Raw genomic sequence first — 23989 nt, forward strand, 5'->3', positions numbered from 1 at the left:
TGTGTGTGTGTGTGTGAAGTAGACCGATTTCAGGTCTATTCAATTTAGAGCTGGAAGTGTTGATTGCCGAAGCACAAAGCCAGTAAGAGCTCCTCTGTGATGCTTGTCCTCATTCCACCTGTGTGTGTGTGTGTGTGTGTGTGTGTGTGTGTGTGTGTGTGTGTGTGTGTGTGTGTGTGTGTGTGTGTGTGTGACTGTGAGCACGCGCATGACAGGTGGATTCCGCTGGTTATTGGAGTGATGTCAGAGAGGTGTTAACATGAGCAGTACCTGACCCTTACAAAAAGATGAAGAACAGATAGGGAGGGGCAGAGATGGATGAAGGAGGTTAAGACAGAGAACCAGACAGTGTTGGTCATCTGCCATCATGTCGAGCCCCATAAGGAGTGCAAGGGCCAGATCAACGGCATCGAGACCAGAGAAACGCCAAAATAGTTTCCCCAGAATAGCCACACATTTCACTACGGATGGGCAATGAATTTCCAATTTTCAAACAATCATTTTTATTATCAAGATCGACTTTTATTATTGAAAGTCGATTTTTCTTTCTTTTTTTTTTTTTACCGGCGCCTATCTCTTTAAAGATGCAATATGTAAACTTCTGTAAGATTATTACATTAAGTCATCTAAAAATGAGTAGACCTATGTCATACACTTTTTTGTTGTCTACCTAAAGCAGGACTAAACCCCAAAACACTTTTTTTCAGCTTTTAACCAATATATATGACTTTGGGGGTGGTGTGTGAAGAATTCTGGTCAAAATTTCCACATTTGAGACCAAACTGTTACCATTGTACCATTTGTATCATTTTCAGCAGCATAAGTTCCCTCTATGGGTTGAACACTGCTTTTTTTTGTGCCCTCAAATGAATGGGATATTTGGTACATCGTGACGTCACAGTGGGGTTAGCACACGCCCCACTCATGTGAAAAAAAAATTTCCCCCCATTGATTATTACTGTAGTTCACGCGGCGCGAGCCCTTTAAGACCAGTGCATCCATGGGTAGTGCCTACTGTGGCTAATATTAGCCGCTAGTTAGTTATGTTACAGTATATGGCAATAAAACGCCACTGAATGACCAAATTGATATAACTTTTAACCATTTCGAGTAACACTGTTTCCATAAGGATCACCAGCGTTAGTTTGTTGTTTATAACGTGGCTATATTCATAACGTTTTCTATCTCGGATGCGTTATTTCGAATAAGGTTACGAAATAGGTTACGCCAAAACCACGCCAAAACCACCCCAAAACCACCCCAATTGTGTTCTGGCGCAAAGCGTGTGGGTTTCAGGACGAAACAGTCTCGAGCCACTAACGTTATCTTTAGAGGACAATATTCCTGGAATGCAAGTTTAACTAAACAGTTACATGTCCTCTGCATTCTACATCAAATTAAGATATTACGGGTTGTTTTATTTTGTATGTTACATACTTATTGGCCAAGATATGTTACTTTATGGAGGAGGAATTCTGCCAGCGAAAGAAGGGAGTATAGGCGGCCATCTTACCTGCAGAGTTTTCAAATCAAGTAGAATACAGTTTTGCAAGAAATCTGGGGGGTTTAGTCCTGCTTTAAATGTTTCCAACAATGTTCCATTAATGTTCAAAACATTAATTTGTTAGCAAGTACAAGTCACATGTTTCAATAAAATAAGTTAATTTAATAAAATAAAATAAAATCTGTTGCTTGGTTGCTGAAGAAAGATAGATGCTTGCTAACACGGCTATAATGCTGCCATGCCAGCCCACAATTCCTTGCGGCTGTGGAGTCATCAACACACGAATTTTGTCATTGTTTTGAGAGAGGTTTCAGGAGAGTGACCCCTAGTGGCCGAAGATTACATACTGCACGTTTAACTCATTGAGTGCCATGGACGTCTTTCGACGTCCAATTAAATAGTGACGTAGAGTGCCACAGACGTCTTTCGACGTCCAATGCGTTTTTTGACGGTGGGACGTCGATCAAAGCCTTCCGCATTTCCTGTACAACTATTGTAGCTATTGGAGGTCTATAACCTATTTTACAGAACCCTTAGGTGGCGACAGTGCTCTCCAGGTTAACAGAAAGGCAGAGAAAAACAGAGAATAAGTCGTTGGGGAAACGGAAATCGCATCGCATCCGTATGCATCGATATGCATGAAGCGTTTTAACGTTAGATGTGCCCGCAGCAGCCAATCTGCTCCCACAATTGAGCTCCTCCATGTCCGCTGCGACAGCCCAGGCCATTCGCATGATCAGCCGTGGAGTTATTATTCTCAACTGGAAGCATAGGAGCCGGTGACAAGCACACGCGGAAGGCTGTAAAAAAGCTGGATGTCGCGCACCCTTCACAGTGCAGAGCAAATTCAGCAGAGAGCCACCTCCCATACAGGAGGAGTGTGCAGTTGAGGCGAGGCGGGGCGGGGCGGGGGGGGGGGGGGCACGCAGAGCAGCACACAACACTGACCCAGACAGACCCAGGCAGCAGGACAGGGTTGGCAAACGCAAGCCAGAATATCCGATGCCCACCAGCAGCAAATCAAGAAAGCAAAGAAGCTGCAACCAGCAGCGCACGCAGGGGCCAGCGCTGCTGGTTGCAGCTAAAAATATTATTCTGCCAAACAAAATTCCCTGGCCTTCACTGTTTTATTGAAGGAAATTATTTTTGAGGTGTGACTACATCAGAAAATTAACTTCAGAGTCAGTGATGTGTTTGAAATGTTTAATTTCACAAAAGGGCCATTATCTCAGCTTCTAGAAAAAAAATGCTCTTTTTTGTTAAATCAAGCTATCTTCTCCGGCTGATAACTAAAGAACGGAAAATGATATCAATAAACCTGTTTTTGCTGATGATAGAAAAGAGTCTCATCGTTCTTTTTGCGTGTTCATTGTTTACATAGTAATATCACACAATATTCTGTGGGCCTCGAGAAATCACTGAAAAAAGCTCTGAAACTCTGGCACTGGGAGCGTCCGTTCTCCAAAAGTGGCTGGCACTCAATGAGTTAATACTGACACATTTGTCCATGTGACATTGCCGTAGGAGCTGGGAACTGCGCACTGCGCACTGGAGCAGAACTGCTCTGGGCTCAGCCGACAGTATCAGGCAGCGCCCAGTAGCTCTCGAAACACTAGAAATCTAGTAGAAATGGTCTTAAACTGTCTATATTACAAACACTCAGCCACAAGTAAAAGGTTTCAAGGCTTGTTACTGCAAGAAGAAAAGCTGCTATTCTGTCTACTGTTCCCTGGGCCATCTCGGCACTACGCTAATGCTAATGTTAGTGTAAGGCTTAAGCTAACGTAGGTTGCCAAAGTCACCCCCTCTCCCTCTCCATGGGGTTTCATCCGCCATTACTTTTTCCATAGACCTTGCGTAAAATGCTTATACATTTTTTTTTACTTGGTCAAACCAAGTGATTAAACTATACTTAGAATCAGGGGAGACCATGTTAAATTTGACTCGCAATTTTTTATTGTTTTGGTTTTTTGTTTTTTTTTAGGGGTGGCCGAATTTCGACGAAAAGTGGACTTTGGCCCAGCGAATTTCGAATCGTGTTTTTGCTAGAAATGCCCATCCCTCATCTTGACTAATGGCAAAGTAGAGGAATAAGCCAAGCTGTTGGGTGCATCAGAGCTGGAGCTGGAAGAGTATGAGGGGGCGGGGCAAAGGCTGAGGGGAGGGGAGGGTGTGGTGGGGTGAGAATGTAAAAAAAAAAAAAAAATGCCCGACAGAAGATAGGGGAGAGAGAGAGAGAGAGAAAATAGAGAGAGAGTATATGTGGTGCTGGGCTCTGTCGTGGCCTGGTCCTGCCTCTGTTTGGTTAAATGATGTGGAACTCATTTGACGTCTGCATTCAGTGTGTCAGGTATCCACTGCTGTAATTATGCAATTATGAGCCTTTATTCTCTGACGTCCCACTGTACCCCCCTCCCCCCCTCCTTTCCTCCGGCTAAATGCATCAATTACATGTGTTTTTTCACCTTCCTCTCCTCACTCACACACTCCCTGCTTTTACTCCTTCTGTCTCACATTTTTACTGCCAGACCTGCCACACGCAAGACCTACGTGTGTGTGTGTGTGTGTGTGTGTGTGTGTGTGTGTGTATGCTGGGGTCACTTCACTGGATGCCAGTAGCAGAGCAGAAGGGCATGATGGTTTTCTTCCTCTTTCAACCTCATTAGTATATGTGACTTAGACCAGTGGTTCCCAACCACCGGGCCGCGAGCCCGGTCCAAAAAATATATATATATATACAGTATATATATATTTTTTTTTACAAACTACAAACATAAATAAACGTCAACTTGAAACTATGTTTCAACTACCACACAGCCTATAATATTATAGCCTATGTTTATAAAAAAAAAAAATATATATATATATATATTATTATTAAATTTGACAACCGGTCCCCGACTTTTTTTTCCATCTACTGTATCTACCGGTCCTTGGCACAAAAAAGGTTGGGAACCCCTGACTTAGACACTTGAGTCTTTGGTGTGTGTGTGTGCGTGTGTGTGTCATGTCATATTAATACATTTGTATGTGTGTCTGATGGAAAATGTGTATCATGGGAAACAATTAATACAGTATATTTGCTTGCTTGTATTGTCTGTGTGTGTGTGTGTGTGTGTGTGTGTGTGTGTGTGTGTGTGTGTGTGTGTGTGTGTGTGTGTGTGTGTGTGAGTGAGTGAGAGAGAGAGAGAGAGAAACCCGTGGGAACAGCAGTGTATGCTGAGGCTTGTGTTGTAAGAAACACACACACAAAAAGATTGAGATCAAACAATCCTTGAAACAATCATATGATGATAGCCCCCCCAATGAACCACACACACACACACACACACAGCCTGCTTATCTCCTGCCTCTGTGAAGCAACATATGTGTTTTCATCAGAGAACATAATTAGTCCTCCTGGCGCTGGGATTTGTGGGTAAAGCTGTGAACTCTGGGACTTTCTAATTGATTTTGGACATGTGAGTGTGTGTGTTTGCTTTTCATTTAGAGGAGATTGGCTGGGCTGTGTGTGTGTGTGTGTGTGTGTGTGTGTGTGTGTGTGTGTGTGTGTGTGTGTGTGTGTGTGTGTGTCTGTGCACATGCATTGTGTAGACTACATTGTGTGAGATATAAAATGTTATATACTATATTTAATTTCTGTGTCTCTCCCCATTTTCCTTTAGTGTCTTTTAGCCGTGTGTGTGTGTGTGTGTGTGTGTGTGTGTGTGTGTGTGAGAGTGAGTGAGTGAGTATGCCTGTGTATGTGATAGAAGACAGACTGCTGTGTGGATACTGGATAGAGAGAGGCAGGTGCAGTGATGTGGTGGGGATTTAGTGTGTGAGGGATGATGAATGGAAGGAAGGGGTGATGGTGGCGACTGGGGAGTCTTAGGCACTGTCATTAGTTGGGCATTAAGCCCCTCCCCCCTGTACACCCCCTTAGTAATGACAGACAGGGCAGGAAGACGTGGAGGGGAGAGGGCAGCTTGGAAGGATAGGGGGGGATAGAGAGAGAGAGAGAGAGAGGGTTAAACCACAGCACCTGTCCAAGGCCACGACCTCACACCCCAGGCGGTCCTGCCGTTTTGGCTGTCCACTGCTCTGCCTGTCTCAAAGAGTAGGACCCCCCCAGCACACACAGCTATTGAAGACACCTTTCAGGGTGGGATGTGACGTCAGAGGTAGACCTCTGCTCATTTTGATTCTCACTCTTTCTTCACCTTTCTCATTCATTTCCCCCTGCGTCCCTTTTCATTCTTGCCTCTTTCTTTCCATTCTCTTTCCACCCACCCCTCTCTCTCTCTGTCTGTCTCTCTCTCTCTGTCTGTCTCTCTCTCTCTCTGTCTGTCTCTCTCTCTGTGTGTGTATGTCTCTCTCTCTCTCTGTGTGTCTCTCTGTCTCTCTCGCTCTCCAATGATTTTTTTAATCTCTGTTGTGTCGAATTAGAGCAGCTACAAACATGGAAACAGCAATTTTCAGTAGAACCAATATCGTGAACAGACTTTACACACTTGCTAGAGGAAACAAACAACAGTTTGTGTCAATGTAAAGAAAAACTCCTCATGTGGACAAAATGGAAACATTTTAAAATTCCATAGCATAAAGACTCCCGTGGATGTGTTAGCATAAAGACTCCCGTGGATGTGTTAGCATAAAGACTCCCGTGGATGTGTTAGCATAAAGAAGGCTCCCGTGGATGTGTTAGCATAAAGACTCCCGTGGATGTGTTAGCATAAAGAAGGCTCCCGTGGATGTGTTAGCATAAAGACTCCCGTGGATGTGTTAGCATAAAGACTCCCGTGGATGTGTTAGCATAAAGAAGACTCCCGTGGATGTGTGACTCCCGTGGATGTGTTAGCATAAAGACTCCCGTGGATGTGTTAGCATAAAGAAGACTCCCGTGGATGTGTGACTCCCGTGGATGTGTTAGCATAAAGACTCCCGTGGATGTGTTAGCATAAAGAAGGCTCCCGTGGATGTGTTAGCATAAAGACTCCCGTGGATGTGTTAGCATAAAGACTCCCGTGGATGTGTTAGCATAAAGAAGACTCCCGTGGATGTGTGACTCCCGTGGATGTGTTAGCATAAAGACTCCCGTGGATGTGTTAGCATAAAGAAGACTCCCGTGGATGTGTGACTCCCGTGGATGTGTTAGCATAAAGACTCCCGTGGATGTGTTTTGTGACGCAGGTCTGTTTGTACATTGAGAAATGTGCTTCAGTCCAGCAGATGTGAGAAGTTCTTATGTTTCCAGCAAGGTTAGGAAAGGCAGGGATCAATGACTACGTTTACATGCACACAATATTCCACTATTATTCGGAAAATGACAATATTCTGAATTTGATAAGGGTAATGTAAACAGCATATTCCAGTTTTTGGCCTTTTTCCGAATTTAGCATTTTCCGATCAAGACATCTGGGTTATTCCAGTATTATTCGTGTTTTAGGAGGATTATTTGATCATGTATACAGCGCATTCGGAATATGCGTCTCAATCAGGGTTTTTACCGCAGTGTGTGACGCATGTTTCATGTTTGTGGTCAACTGAAGTGTGCTAGAAGAGGCAATATAATTATTAGAATCCGTCAGCTCTGGCAAACAGAAAAGCCCACATTTCTGATCGGGAGGAGATGAGAAACATTGTTTGGTTGCCCACGGAAGTCCAAAGTGCTTGCGACCCTGCGAGATAATAACGTAGGCTAGTAGCCTACTTTTTATGAAAGACTTGGATGTGCAAATAATCGCACCGCCAAACTTACCAGCAGCAAGCTCCTGAAATGGACCAAGTGATCCTGGTGAGAATAGCGCTGCTCTGTTTATTCTCAACAGAAAACTCCGCCTACCTGCATCTCTCCCCCCCCCCCCCCCCCCCTCTCGGGAGGGCGAGCTACGGCTGCATGTAAACGGGAATATTAGTGGATTATTCATTTAGTCGGAAAATTGTCATTTTCCGAATATGGGCAAAAACTGGAATATTGTGTGCATGTAAATGTAGTCACTGTCTCTGTTCTCTGGGAGGCCTCATGGGATATCTGACATAAAATAAAATAAAAGTGGCACACGAAAAGCTCACTAGTCCAAACATATAAATAACTATGAAGAAAGAGGAACTTCTTGGGTCCGTGTAGAGACAATTGAATGAGCAAAGTAACTGTACATATGAGTAGATCTTTTCTGCTTACATCACAGTGGGGGGGAACCTCCTGTTCCAAAGTCAAGTGTGGTCAAAATGTAGAGTTGTATTGAAAGTGAGCTTGTCTCTCTCATAGGGCTGGTTGGTGTGTGAGGACCAGGCCTGCCAGAACAGGACCAGACGTTTGCCCATCGCCTTCTCCCGCCACGGACCAATCTGCCCCGCCTGCACCAGGGCCACACTCAGACCAGAGGTAACTCTCTCACTCTCTCTCTCTCACTCACTCACTCACTCTCTCTCTCTCTCTCTCTCTCTCTCTCTCTCTCACTCTCTCACTCACACACACACACACACACACACACACACACACACACACAGTGTATGGTATACCAGAATTGAGGTAAGAAAACACTCAGAAACACCAGATTGGAGGTAGCAGTTGCTCACATACAGTACATGTACCGGTAGGTATGCGTTACCCAATGGAGGAGAAGAAACATACACACATACCAGAATGGAGGTCACACGAACATATACGTTTTCTCATAGATACCCCAAATTGGGAGGTCACACACAACACACACACACACACCAGACTGAAGGTAAGATTGCATGCACACACCCTCACACATGATTGCGTACCGTGTGTTCTGTCCAGGTGATGGTGCTATGGAGCTGAAGTCTATTCTCTCTATATGTTCATCTCTGCTGATTCATATCACATTTCACCACATACACACACTGTCACTGATCAAAATATCCTCTCTTTTTTTTACTTCATCTGTGTGTGTGTGGGGGGGGGGGTATGTGTGTGTGCACACACTTGTACACATGCATGCATACTTCATGTGTTTGGAAGGCACTAAGAGCTGGGTGGTAGTTTAGCCATTAAAACAAAGCGTCTGTCCGTCCACCTGTCTGTCTGTCTGTCTGTCTGTCTGTCTCTCTCTCTCTCTCTGTGTGTCTCTCTCTCTCTCTCTCTCTCTCTGTGTCTCTCTCTGTGTGTGTGTGTGTGTCTCTCTCTCTCTCTCTCTGTGTCTCTCTCTGTGTGTGTGTGTGTGTGTGTCTCTCTCTCTGTGTCTCTCTCTCTCTCTCTGTGTGTCTCTCTCTCTCTCTGTCTGTCTCTCTCTCTTACATGCTCTGCTTCTCTCTGCCCCCCTCACTGCTTTGCTGTGTCTGTCTCTGTGGCGACAGGTTGTAAACCAGAAGGCCAATTGCTGCTGTCACCGTAGGCACTTAGGCGTCCATTGCTTTGCCTGAAGGCCCTGGCACTTTAAACTGCTGGTTGAATAAAACATTTAACCCTCTGTGCCCGTTCACGTTTTCCTCTAGCCTAACCTTTCTACCATCTCTTATATTTTTCCCCTTGATGTGTATACAATTCCCTGCTGGAGGAGAATCAACGTGACTCCTGGCACCCTTTCATCAAGATGGGCTTTTACTTTGAAATTTGTTTTATTTGACGAATGTCCAGTTTTGGACTTCCTGTCTGCCCTGATCTGATCTTGTTCAGCTTGACAGAGTCGCTCACGGCCGCAGAGGGTCCGCGCCCATGTTAACGTTACACGCGACGCAACAAATAAACAAACACACATTTCCCAGTGTATCTGGACATCAACAGTAGCGGGAGACGTCTCCCCTTCCAGCAAATATACGTGAATGTTATGCGTAAGGAACATGAACATCTTACTGCGAGGCAGAGAGCTAAGATAAGTAGCTAACAGCTGAGCTAAGTAGGCTATAACTAGCGTGTTAGCCGATCAGAAAAGCATGTAAACAGCGGTGAGATCTCCTTTATTAAAGTATGTAACCATTTCCAATGAACAAATGGCATGTAGCCTTCAACTTTAAAACAAAACAATGTGCTTCTGCTTACTTCTTACATTCAACTCTGTATGGCAGTGAGTGCAGACAGTGCAACCCCAGTGGCATGTAGCCCTCAACTATTTAAAACAAAAACAATAGTGCTTCTGCTGCTTACTTAGCCTACATTCAACTTTTTATTAGAGATGCTGCGATCGAGATTTTTCAATTCCGATCCGATTCCGATATTTTAGCCTCAAAACCGATCCGATTCCGATCAAATTTCGATACCCGATTCGATACCGATTTCGAACCGATACAGCACATATTCAAGCCTCTATGCTGTCTGATAGCTAGCAGGCAACAAACATTTTTAGGGTTAGGTATGTATGCGTGTGCTTTGGTAATATAGTATGTAAACGATTTAGTTCATCTAATTAATTTGATGTAAAACTAAAACATAACAATCAAATACACACTTCTTTTGTAATGGGTGAACACTGGACACAAATAATTATTGTTTCCTCACACATACACCCCCACTCTGTCTCACACAGGACACATACACACACAGCCCTGTCCCTGTCTAACCTAGTCCCTGTCTCTCTCTCACACACACACACACACACACAGCCCTGTCCGTTTCTCACACACACACACACACACACACACACACACACACACAGTTTGTGCATACATTTCCACTGCCAGATTGGAGGAGTCTTTTGTCATTTTCTAATGTTACTTCTCTTCAGTGCAATACGTTTTGATAACGACCTGCTGTACAGCGCCGTTCGCGCAGTCAACTCTGTGTCGTTAACGTTAGTTTAGAGGGGAAAGATAGCTGCTGTTAGCTAGCTAATTAGCCATGTTAGCTGCCTCAGTGGGTAACGTTAGCCTATAGAGAGTATTTATCTGACGTTTATGTTAGCTACACCTCAAACCTGCGGGTGGAAATGGTTTATGCGATGCGATGTATGTTGAAGCAAGACAACGTTTTAATGTACCTTGAATTGGACAAATTACGACGGGTCGTGCTCACGCAGATCTAAGCCCTGGCCATCCTAGGCTCAACGCGAGACTCATCAGTCATTCGGTTGAGTCTCGCAAAGTTACACACAAAGTTTGTGCATACATTTCCACTGCCAGATTGGAGGAGTCTTTTGTCATTTTCTAATGTTACTTCAGTGCAATACGTTTTGATAACGACCTGCTGTACAGCGCCGTTCGCTCAGTCAACTAACGTGTAGTTAACGTTAGTTAGAGCAGAGGTTCTCAAATGTTTTTCAGCCAAGGACCCCTTACAAGATAGAAAATATACCGGGGACCCCCTCATTCTGATTTGTGATTTTGGGCTAAGCTTAATTGTTTCCACGGTAACGTGCTCGACTTTTAATTTGATAGGTTTGTTATTAGAATGTAATCCATGAACCATTTTAGATTTAAAGCATAAACTATTTTCGTTGAACTATGAAGATTTTGCAAAAAAATATATACCGTATACATTTTTTTTTTTACATTACATTTACATTACGTCATTTAGCAGACGCTTTTGTTTTGTCCAAAGCGACTTACAATATCACAATTTGTCAACAGTACAGAAAACCACTATGCAACACAATCAATGACAGCCAAGATATTTTGATAGACTAGCACCATGTAGGAAGTAGTTTGAGAAGGAATAAGTAACATGTAGCATTTTTTTTTTATAAAAAAAAAAGAAAAAAAAAAAAAAGTTTATTTATTTATTTATTTTTACCTGAAAACTTTTCGCGGACCCCCTGGCAAAGTGCCGCGGACCCCCATTTGAGAACCACTGAGTTAGAGGATATAGATAGCTGGTGTTAGCTAGCTAATTAGCCATGTTAGCTGCCTCAGTGGGTAACGTTAGCCTATAGAGAGTATTTATCTGACGTTTATGTTAGCTACTCCTCAAACCTGCGGGTGGAAATGGTGTATGCGATGCGATGTATGTTGAAGCAAGACAACGTTTTGGCCCTGGCCATCCTAGGCTCAACGCGGCCTCTGTGTTCTGCTGCTGCTGCTGCTGCATGCTGGATAGAAATCCTGGAGCGGAGTCATGGAATGGAGTGCTTATATCGGAGCCTTGGATCGGTCATTTTCGCTGGAATCCGATCCGATCCATGTTTTTTGGCTGATATCGCACCGATATCCGATCGGATCGCAGCATCTCTACTTTTTATGGCAAGGGTAACACATCCAATCTCGCCAAGCACCTGAAAGACAGGCACCCAGACCTGTTCAAAGAATTCAAGGTGGGTTAATTCTTTCAAACGGTGTAAAATAACACGTTTAACAACATATCAAACAGACCTTATCCTGTCACATTAGTTTTTGAGATAGCTGGCAATGCATTGTGTAACCAAAAAAACGTTTGGTTAACGTTGACGTGTTTTGTAATGGAATCTTTATGGGACACGGCTAATACCTGGCACAGCGTTAGCTAGCATAGTGTAGCACATGTGCAATGCAAATGGAATCATTATGGAACTATGGCTAAGTTTGGCTCTTAGCCGTGTCCCATAATGATTCCATTACAAATATTGCATTGCACACGTGACATGTTATTTTACTAAAAATAATACATTTTACTATCATTTCAAGTAGAATGATACCACCCAAGTAAGAATATTTCAAGTGTTTCAAGTGCTTTACTGAAATATTTGGACCATATGATAATACAATTATCTCAACTTTAAAAGGTTACATATAGGTGCCAAAAAGCCATAAATTCACATCAAAGAACAAAGAAAAACAACAATTATAATTCAAGTTTAAACAGTAAGTGTGCAGCTGCAGCATTTATAAAAAATAAATCTTTATCCTGCATCCCTAAACACAAACAGGGAAAAAAGGTGGAAAATTGTGGTGGTTGATTGTTAAAATGTGTATGGGTATACATGGGTGACGATCCCATGCAACGGCCGTATGCCAGGTTTCGACCTGGCCTTGTTTGATTTTATTTTATTTCATTCCCCCCCACAGGGACAGTGCATATTTGTGGCATTTGTTGTTTACACAGTGTCACTTTGCTAGTGATGTCCCCAGCTTTACCGCAGCCTTTTTTTGTTTTTATGCCTCCGCCGGCAATAGCCAGGCCAGAGGCATTAGGGATTCGGGTTGTCCGTACGTACGTACGTCCGTCCATACGTCTGTCCGATGTTCGTTAACGCGATATCTGAAGAATGCCCCTTGACGGAATTTAATCAAATTTGCCTTAAACGTCGACTTGGACTCAGGGATGAACTGATTAGATTTGGGTGGTCAAAGTTCAAGGTCACTGTGACCTCACAAACGCCATTCTAAGTTTGTGAACGCGATAGGGCTGTGAATCTTCACTGGCCTCACGATTCGATTCAATTACGATTCAGAGGGCTACGATTCGATTCGATAACGATTATCGATGCATCTCGATGCATCTTAAAGGCCCAATCCGTCAATACTCACTATTACTGACGCCGGTGGCCGTTAGTGTAACTGCAGGCAGCGTGTGAACGAGCTGACGCGCGGGCACCATACTCGCACGCGCACAAGCAGTTGCCTGGCAACAGCAGAGCTGTTCGTTGCTTTGTAACGTTAACTCATAAAAGTCACTTGAAAACGGCAACCTGGACAATTTATCGGTCAGATCAGCCTCGAGATGCCCAGGAAGGATTCTGGATGAATTAGGGGACGTTATTGTGTCATGTTTGGTCGTGTTTTGGCTTGCGTTGGCTGCGGGCAAGTCGATACTCATGTTAGCACAAGCCAGGAAATAGCCTGCTCCCCCTGTATGTACGGTACCGTGTAATGCCTGGAGTTGACCAAACTGAACAATCAAACAATGTTTCATAAGCATAACAGTAACGTTAGGCATATTTAGGACTGTTAAATTCATTATCCACACAAGACGGTAACGTTATTAGTGGGGCTGGTGGTAATTTCTATAAATGTAAATTAATATTAGTTAGCCGCGATTAGCATCAAGCTAACGTTACTAGTATGTGCAGTCCCACTGCAGTCAGAGCCTGCTGGCTGCGGGAAGTGGATACTCATGTTAGCATAAGCCAGGAAATAGCCTGCTCCCCCTGTATGTACGGTACCGTCAAACAATGTACCGTAAGCATAACAGACAGTAGGCTAACATTAGGCATATTTCCGACTGTTAGATTCATTATCAACACAAAACAGTAACGTTATTAGTGGGGCTGGTGGTAATTTCTATAAATATAGCTAAATCTATTAGTTAGCCGCGTATAGCATCACGCTAACGACTCACCACCGCAGCTAAATGCGGTCAAACAATAATGTTCCATGACCATAAGCATAACGGTAGTAACGTTAGGGTTGCATTACTTCACACAAGACGGTAATGTTAGCAGAGTTTCTGACGAGGTGGTCAGATACTTGTACTAGGGAGTGACAGTAAAAATCTTGAATCTTGAAAATCCATTAGCAAGCAGCTAACGTTATCTGGTCAAAACCACATTACAGTAGCTACAAGCAGCAAGTTCCCTTCATGAACCGAAAACACAGTCCTGACTCTAGTTTCCCCCCGATGTCGGTCACATTGCTGCTGTCTGGCCAGACGGGCTTCATTAGATAAATATTTATTTATTTAGTCTGGACTTTTTCTGGAGTCTGTGTTGTTGTTTCCTTTAGCTAGCAGCTAGCGACGAACGTAACGTTAAAAGCTACTTCAGCCATTTCCTGTTAGCGTCTAGGACAAGAGACAAGCTCGTGAACGTGCGAGACGTCACATCCTCTAGCTGTGGCGGGAGATGCTATCCACTTCGAAACTGCGGTTTTTCCATATATCTTCTGAACGGCTGGTCGGAGAGAAACGCCCCTGGTCGCCATTTTTAAGTTACGTCAAGGCGCATTCACTCAGTGCCAATAATAAACACTTTGTGCACATTTATTTCTCGCCAGAACCAACGGAATGGGCCTTTAAATCGATGCATCACTTTTTTCCCCGAATACATGATTTTTTTTCTCACCTTCTTTTTCTCACTGTGTGGCTACTTTTAAAATAAAAGTGCATTTAGAATTGCATTGTATTATGATCCATAATTAAAATAAACAACTGCATGTACTTCCATTATATTTTATTTGATTAAAAAAATAATAATAATAATAATTAAATAATCGATTTTTGACATTTGTGAATCGATGCAGAATCGTGCAGGTCCGCATCGCGATGCATCTTATAATCGATTATTTTTGACACCCCTAGAACGCGATATCTCAGGAACGCCTTGATGGAATTTCTTCCAATTTGGCTCAAACATCGACTTGGACTTAAGGATGAACTGATTAGATTTTGGTGATCAAAGTTCGAGGTCACGGTGACCTCACAAACCCCATTTCCAAGCTCTTTAACGCAATATCTCAGGAACGCCTTGACGGAATTTCTTCCAATTTTGCTCAAACGTCGACTTGGACTCAAGGATGAACTGATTCGATTTTGGTGGTCAAAGGACAAAGGTTAAGGTCACTGTGACCTCACAAACGCCATTTTCAGGCTCGTTAACACGATATCTCAGGAACGCCTTGACGGAATTTCTTCGAATTTGCCTCAAACGTCCACTTGGACTCAAGGATGAACTGATTAGATTTTGGTGGTCAAAGGTCAAGGTTACTGTAGTCTCACTGGCCAGCCTCCTCTCCCTTCCGTCCGAGGAGTCTGGCACCATGGAAACAGGCAACAGGAATAAACCCTCCCCTGCTTTACAGCTGCTCTCCCATTGGAGCGGCTGTTTCGGTGGCAGCCGGATGTCCGCTCCCGGCTTATTACAAGCTCTGTCATTGGCTCCGACCATGTCAATCGGAGCGGCTTCCGCTCCCTCCTCCCTGTGTGTCGCTGTAATTAGTGCCCTGCCACGTCAGTGAAAACAACAACGCTAACTAGCTAGCAAGCTAACGGCAGAAACCTACACGCTAGCTTGTTGCTACACGCTGAAAACGGCAAGTTGGATTGTTGAAAACTATTTTCCAAGGGCACTGCCGCTAAGCGCCGACCATCGCAATCCCACTATGGAGACCTGCGGCACCAGACTCCTGGGACGGAAGGGAGAGGAGGCTGGCCAGCGAGACTAAGGTTACTTTGACCTCACGAACACCATTTTCAAGCTCGGTAACGCCATATCTCAGTAAGCTAGCTAGCAAGCAAGAAGATTAATAACAGCATCATACTGTACATATCACATCGCTGACAATGAAGAGTTCTGTACTTGAAGGGGCCATTCCTGCTGTGCTTGAGCCAAAGTCTCTGAATATTGGATCACTTTGCTTGTGTCTTCACACACACTCTCACACATATCATCTGCCTAGATGTACAGTATCTGCCTCATATTGGCATCAGCCCGTAAAGACAGTGACGGTTTCCTCTGTGTTTCAAATGTTTGCTCACTCCTAGGCTGAATATTATATTTCTTTCTGCCAAACGGTTGTCCCCGGTCGAGTAGGGCTTCTCAATTAATCGGATTTGAATCTCAACTACAATATTTACATTTCCTACCGAAAATGTAATTGTGCTTGCTGTCCTCGCCATGCAACGCCTGCCTTGCAAGGTCCCTGCCCAATTTCGATTGTAGACTCTACAATTCAAAAGTTATGGACCAAAATGTGAAGAGGGCTGTTATAGTGCCACCATCTGGTCAATAGGAGTATTTATTTTTAGATCAGAGCAATGAGTAAACATGGGGCGAGCCAAGGAAACCTGTGAAAAAATAATTTTGATTGTAGAAGCTACGGTTCTAAAGTTATGGACCAAAATGTAAAGATGGCTGTTATAGCGCCATTGTCAGGTCAATCGGTGTAATTTTTTAGGCCATAGTAGAAGAGTACTCTATACAACATATAGACCCAAGTTGGGAACAGTCGCTCTTATGGCTTGTGAGCTACAGGTACTTGATGTTGCTACAGCGCCCCCTATAGGCGAAATGGCACAATATTTTTCCTATCAGATCAGAGTACATCCGTCCACACCTGTACCAAGTTTGGTTAGCATCGGACGTTGTGTTTCGGAGTTATGCCGATTTTTGTGAAATAGGCCCCACCCGCAGAACTTTGGAAGTCGATTATATTGCAACGGTGCGTTTTTTTTTTAAACTTCAAAATCAGTGTTGTGCAGGACAGTCCACACATGATGTGTGCTTTGGTTTGGTAAAGATTGGACAAAGTTTAAAGGAGGAATCGCAAAAAAACTGTTTTGGACAAAATTCAAAATGGCGGGAAATGTAGTCAGGCGGAAATGGGCGTGGCCTATATGAGTAAATGCGGAACGTCCCAACGAATCCAGGGAAAAAATCGACGACCCAACGGTTCAAAGGTTATGGACCAAAACGTAAAGAGGGCTGTTATAGTGCCACCATCTGGTCAATTGGTGTAATTTTTTCGTGGATAGTAAAATGCCCCTCTGTGCACCTCCCTACCAAGTTTGGTAGTTTTCGGGCATATGGTTTCTGAGATAGAGCTAATTTAATGCAAGATTTTTCAAAACCCCTTTCAAGTGAATGGGGGGGGGGGGCGGGGGAATCGCGCTTAATCGTGAATAGCGCCCGAACCGCTTGATGAAACCCTTAGCAAAGTCATAGCATACATGTCCTCAATGAGCCGCTCATTTTGAGCTCTTGTATGTCTATGTGGTGCGAAAGATGTGGGAGTTATTACGTGCCAACCTTTTGTGGCAGATATAATATGGAATAAGTATGTCGGACTTTAAGATTGTGCCTTGCTTTTCAGCAAGCACAATAATTACAATTTTGGATTCCCACAATTATGACAACAAGATAATCAAGATAAAACAATTATTTTTATTTTTATATATTAATATTTTAGTTGGCCTATTTATTTATCTAAAAATAAGAATCCTTTTATTTTAATTTATTTCCTTGTTTTTCCCTTCAATTATATTTAAAGTTCAAAGACATCCAGTATTACAAAGACACATTTTGCAAATGCATGATGTTGCCAACGTCAATGAGTAATCACGTTAAATAATCGTGATCTCAATATCAGTCCAAATTAATCGTGATTATGATTTTTGCCATAATCGAGCAGCCCTACGGTCGAGGCTGTGTTAAAGAAGCTTCTTGTTTGTGACTCACCATTCCCTTTTCCTTCTTGCATCATGCTACATTTACCATCACTGTGGGTGTTTCCTCTCCTCCTTTCTCCTCCCTCCCTCCATCCCTTTCTCTCTGTCTCCCCCCTCTCTCTCTGGACACAGATTCAGAGCGTGATCTGATCTCCATGTAATGGGAGAGTAATAGGCACTCTGTCTTGATTGGTTGGTAATTTGAGGGAGTTATGCACAGGTGCAATTTGTAATATTTTCAGTAAATTAAATTTCTCTCTCTCCCTCTCTCTTTCCCAGTGCTTATCTCCAAGTCATTCTTTTCCACCCCTTCTCAAATCTCTGTCCTGACTTCTTTTTTCTCTTCTCCTTTATTCAATGCTTTCTCTCCCCAGTCCCTCCTTAGCTCTTACACTCATTCTTTCTCTTTTCTCCCCAGCTTGCTCTCTCTCTCTCTCTCTCTCTCTCTCTCTCTCTCTCTCTCCTCCCCTTACCCTCCCCCTCTCTCTTTCTCTCTCTCTCCTCCTCCTCTTACCCCCCCTCTCTCTCTCCTATTCTTACCCTCTCTCTCTTTCTCCCCTCGTTTTATTGATGTACGCTCAGGCGCCCATTAGAGCTCGCTTTTTCCCTCTAGTGGAAATTGCAGCATGTTAATTTTCACACAAATTACGGCAATAGCAGGTATCTCTATTTGATACATTATAGCGGGGAGCAATCAGAGATAATTGAGTGCCTTTCAGAGTGAGACGGGTGCATTCACTGCCAGCTCAAAGCCGCCCCATTATCGCCTAATCGCTCTTTAAACACTGAATTTCGCCGAACAAAAATTCTTGTCATAATTTTGCTTAAGTGTATTTGGAAATCACAGTCCTTTGAGCGAGGATAATTGAAATCAAATCCCTTTCACTGGAGCTGACATTTCTCCATTTCCCCCCAATTGAAATTAATTTCAAAAATTGAGCATGAATATCTTCAAATAGCAGGCAATTATGCCTTTCAATGGGGAGAAATTACTGCTGCTGAAGCGTTGGAGGCTCGCGGGCGAGAGCGCCAGTTAAATGCCTTTGTTTCATCGCCGTGTTTCCCTCGTCAAGATTTACATATATTGACTCATTATGGTGTCTTGTGATGCCGATTGGCGTGACGTGACGACCACAACCAGCAATAACACTCATCACATCTGAGAAGCTCAGGAGTTTGAAAACCTTGTGGACTCACAGCTGAGGAGACATTTATGTTTGTTTCTCTCCGTCACTCCCTCTCTCCCCATCTCACTCCCTGTCTCCCCATCTCACTCCCTCTCTCCCCATCTCACTCCCTCTCTCCCCATCTCACTCCCTCTCTCCCCATCTCACTCCCTCTCACTCCCTCTCTCCCCATCTCACTCCCTCTCTCCCCATCTCACTCCCTCTCTCCCCATCTCTCTCCCCATCTCACTCCCTCTCACTCCCTCTCTCCCCATCTCACTCCCTCTCTCCCCATCTCACTCCCTCTCACTCCCTCTCTCCCCATCTCACTCCCTCTCTCCCCATCTCACTCCCTCTCCCTATCTCACTCCCTCTCTCCCCATCTCACTCCCTCTCTCCCCATCTCACTCCCTCTCTCCCCATCTCACTCCCTCTCCCCATCTCACTCCCTCTCTCCCCATCTCACTCCCTCTCTCCCCATCTCACTCCCTCTCCCCATCTCACTCCCTCTCTCCCCATCTCACTCCCTCTCTCCCCATCTCACTCCCTCTCATCTAGAGCCATATGAAATCCACGTTAACAGAATCGCGGACGGAATAACGGAATTGACCAATAAAAATGGAATCTACTGTAAAACGTGGAATACTGCAGAATTTGCCATAATTGGGCTGAAATTCAATAATAAGGTGACGTCACACACACTCTCTCCCTCTCTTCCACACACGCAGATGCCTGCCCTTATACAGTGGACTCATCTGCAGTAACGTAACTATAGTTAACGAGCGCATTAACAAGCGCATTCCAAGCATTCCAGCAATAGCGTCGTGACAACGTGCAGAGACAATAGAGGGGTTTCTTGTATACAAACATTAGTGGGTACGCGCGCATCACAGGGACAGAGGATGACGTGAAACGCATCGAGCTGATCGCCCATTGGTTCAACACAGGTGCATCACAAACCCACAGTGAAGTGTAGAAACTTCAATTTTATATCTATTCCAAGCTGTCACTCTACATTTTACATAAATACCACCTGTAATGCCTACTTTAACAATAAAATAAGTAATCTGAAGGGCTGGGTCATTTGAGCAGTGGCGCTAATGCACGTTTTAATTTGTTTACAAACCGCTGTTAAACAAAACTGTAGAAGAAGAAAAGCAGCAGTGAGTGTGCTGTCGGGGGTGTTCGACTTGTCGAAGCCTCACCTGACTGCGCTCGGCTGCTCTCGTCTGCTTTCCAGGCGAGGCGGCAGTCAACTCAAACGAGTGTGTGGAACATACAGTCTATGGTGTGGAGCGGCTTTCTACCCCGGCGATGCGCACGCATCTATGTGATGACGTTGCACAGAAACCCGTCTATATGGACATGTCAATAACCCTGTCTGAAGTGTGCGTGAAGTAGCCTATAACGTTAGCGTTAGATGTCAGCTGTGAATGATTCTGCATCATTAGACCTTCTCACTATTCTATTTAATTCTGTTATGTTGTTCGTTTAAAACGTTAGCATAACGATAACTACTTGCAGACGTCTTGATCACCTTAGATCAATTGACTGTTAAATACTTTGTAGACGCAGTTATTGTTGATGTTACTTGCCTTCCTGGTCAAGCCTTCCGACCGTAGTGATAGCAACAGGGAATAAAAGACGAAAAATATCCACTTTTGCACATGATGAAACTGGAAAAGTTTCAATTGTGGCTGTGTATTCTTATTCAGTTGACACGTGCCGTTTTTACACAATTTCTTCTTTCTCTAGTAGACTCACGTTGACTCGTTCAAGTTAGCAAAGATAAACTCCACCACTTCCTATTATAACTTTCAAAATAAAATATTATTTGAAACATTTTCTGGTGTTTGAAGTGAATGTTTTGTTCAGTTTTTTCTTTATTTGAAGCACACAATGAGAAGCTTAAAAGCACTTATATTCATCCCCACATATTAGACACTATTTCTGATGGTAAAATGAGCGTAAAAAGCAAAACACAGAATTCAGAACAATTAAAACGGAAAAAACTGAATTTGGGAAAAAATAAAATGGTATTTGGAAAAAAATAACTAATAATAACTGATTTCATATGGCTCTACTCTCATCTCACTCCCTCTCTCCCCATCTCACTCCCTCTCCCTCCATCTCACTCCCCCTCTCCTAGTGCAGCTGCAGTTGCGTGTGGGTTGGATGTTGTAGGTTCCGGATTTACACTGCATGTTTACAGCAGAGCTGTGGAAGAGGATGTTCACAGGGGAACGTGTATAGCAGCGCCGTGTGTGTGTGTGTGTCCTAAACTGGAGTGAGTGAGGTGTTTTTAAGACTGAGGAAGTCTGAGTGCTTCTATTGTGTGAGCTGTGGTGGGCCACTTTCCACTGTTGCTCTGTGATTTGTATGACTTATCCTCTTTCATTATTTCTTCCTTCATTTCTTCCATTCATCATCTATCACCATTCACTCGCTCCCTCCTTCTTTGCCATGTGCTCACACACACACACGTGTCTCCCGTTGCGCGAGGCTTAACTCTGTGTGTGTGTGTGTGTGTGTGTGTGTGTGTGTGCGCGCATGTGTCGGGGTGTCGGCGAGGTGGGAGTCAGTTGGGGAACAGCGATGCAAAGGAGCAAGGGGTTGATGTGGGTGCTGGGGGGTTGATGTGGGAACTGGGGGGTTGGAGGTGGGGGGTTGATGTGGGAGCTGGGGGGGTTGCATGTGGGAGCTGGAGGGTTGGAGGTGGGGGGTTGATGTGGGAGCTGGGGGGTTGATGTGGGAGCTGGGGGGTTGGAGGTGGGGGGTTGCATGTGGGAGCTGGAGGGTTGGTGGTGGGGGGTTGATGTGGGAGCTGGGGGGTTGGACGTGGGAGCTGGGGGGGTTGCATGTGGGAGCTGGGGGGTTGATGTGGGAGCTGGGGGGGTTGCATGTGGGAGTTGGGGGGGTTGATGTGGGAGCTGGGGGGGTTGCATGTGGGAGCTGGGGGGTTGGAGGTGGGGGGTTGATGTGGGAGCTGGGGGGTTGCATGTGGGAGCTGGGGGGTTGCATGTGGGAGCTGGGGGGTTGGAGGTGGGGGGTTGATGTGGGAGCTGGGGGGTTGCATGTGGGAGCTGGAGGGTTGGAGGTGGGGGGTTGATGTGGGAGCTGGGGGGTTGATGTGGGAGCTGGGGGGTTGGAGGTGGGGGGTTGCATGTGGGAGCTGGAGGGTTGGTGGTGGGGGGTTGATGTGGGAGCTGGGGGGTTGGACGTGGGAGCTGGGGGGGTTGCATGTGGGAGCTGGGGGGTTGATGTGGGAGCTGGGGGGGTTGCATGTGGGAGTTGGGGGGGTTGATGTGGGAGCTGGGGGGGTTGCATGTGGGAGCTGGGGGGTTGGAGGTGGGGGGTTGATGTGGGAGCTGGGGGGTTGCATGTGGGAGCTGGGGGGTTGATGTGGGAGCTGGGGGGTTGCATGTGGGAGCTGGGGGGTTGGAGGTGGGGGGTTGATGTGGGAGCTGGGGGGGTTGCATGTGGGGGGTGGGAGGTTGGAGGTGGGGGGGGTCCTACGCTCCTCAGAGAGAGGCAATTTCACAGCTGGTTTGCTCCTTAGGCAGTCAGGCTGAAAATGCGGCAGATTTGTGGAGCAAATTGAAATGGTGTCAGTGCAGGAACAAAGCGCTGAGCCCAATGATGAGCTGTGTGTGTGTGTGGGGCTCTAAATTCAATAACGACCCTGTAACATTTTAGCCACGCCTTTCTGACACCTGTCAGTCAATCCCCATCCAGCAACTGACACGCCCACAATCAGCCTTATATTGTTTGAGTGTGTGTGTGTGTGTGTGTGGCTTTTATTTCCAAGAGGAAGAAGTGGTGTGTGCTTTTTTTGTGCCGAGCGAGCTCAACCTTGGCAACCGTAACTGAGGCTCCATTATGGGATGTGCATGGTTTGGTTGTTGACCAGGCAGTGCATCAACGGTCAACAGCTGTGCGTGCCATGTGGGCAGCCATAGAGAGCCATTAAACGTACGTACGCACACACAGACACACACACACACACGCACAATGTATCTACGTATAGTATGCATTTAGTTGCATTAGATACTCTTGCCACTTTGATTATGCGATAGCAGTTAAACTGAAATTACAATTACGCAGCCTGCCGATTGGCAGGTATAATGGGCGCGCACACACACACAGATTCTCGCACACTCACACACACACACACACACACACATGAATTGTCAGGCGCTCCTTCCTGCTGGTAATAACACAGCACTGTGCACACACCTGATGGCAGTGTGGGGTCGGGGCGTAGCGTGCCCTCTGCAGCGCAGCCGGGAAATGACGAGCCAATAACTGCAATTAAACATGTAGTATAATGGCTAATCAAATTGACAGCCTCGGCTGCTCGCAGGCCTCGCTCACAAAGGCTTATCACAACAAACTATTATGAGGGAGGCTGTTTCAGGCCTGATCCCCCTGTTTTCCTTCTCTCTTTCTTGCTGTCTCTGTTTCTCTCTCTCTCGCTCATTTCCCTCTCTCTCCCACCCACCACTCCGTCTCGCTCATCCTCTCAGTCTCTCTCTCTCTCTGGCAGGCTGTCGGGCGGCTCCACTTAATTGCAAAGGAGATTAACAAAGCAAGCAAATTAGTTTTCTGGCTTTACTGTGTCACTGAGAGGAAAGGAGATTGTTTTAGAGAGATGCAGAGTGGAGACGCACTAGCGTCAACACCAGTGTTGGGGTAACTCATTACAAAAGTAACATATTACATGTAATATATTACTTTTAGCAGTAACTCAGTAATATAACTTATTACTTATAGGATTTCAGTAATATTATACCAGTTACTTTGACAAGTAACACAAGTTACATATTGAGTTACATTTTATTAAATCAAAGCACATATTTAAAAAAGATACAATCATTTCCTAATCAAACTGTTTTTATGCAAATAACCACTATAGATGACAATAACAAAAGAAAAGAATAACATTTAGAATTTTGGACGGTTTAAACTGACTTCAAGGTGGTTGAAATAATTTTTCGGGATGTTCCGGTGGCGGCGATGTCATTCTGCTACTGCTGTTATTTTGGTGAAAGTAATGCAAAATAGTGTAATAAGTAACGAGTTACTCTACACAGACAGTAATATTGTAAAGTAACTTATTACTTTCAAATGAAAGTAACTACCGTAAATTCCGGACTATAAGGCGCACCGGTCTATAAGCCGCACCTTCAAAGGTGACTATTTTTTTCTTCTATAAGCCGCACCGGTCTATAAGCCGCGGGTGTTTTGATGTTTAATTACCATATGTAAGGGTTCGTGCACAGAGGGGATTGTCGGAAAAGA

The 23989-nt window shown here is 44.7% G+C and overlaps 1 protein-coding gene across 1 annotated transcript in view; it reads left to right on the plus strand.

Annotated features, from left to right (window-relative positions):
- The window catches only part of pola1 (polymerase (DNA directed), alpha 1), a 149531-nt gene that overhangs the window by 89239 nt on the left and 36303 nt on the right, over positions 1 to 23989 (plus strand). Inside the window, exon 35 of the mRNA XM_083632051.1 lies at positions 7755 to 7871. Within this exon, the coding sequence (XP_083488177.1) occupies positions 7755 to 7871 (117 nt within the window). The remainder of the gene's footprint in view (positions 1 to 7754; positions 7872 to 23989) is intronic.

Source organism: Poromitra crassiceps (assembly GCF_964638095.1).
Source record: "Poromitra crassiceps genome assembly, chromosome: 2".
Classification (NCBI taxonomy): Eukaryota; Metazoa; Chordata; class Actinopteri; order Beryciformes; family Melamphaidae; genus Poromitra; species Poromitra crassiceps.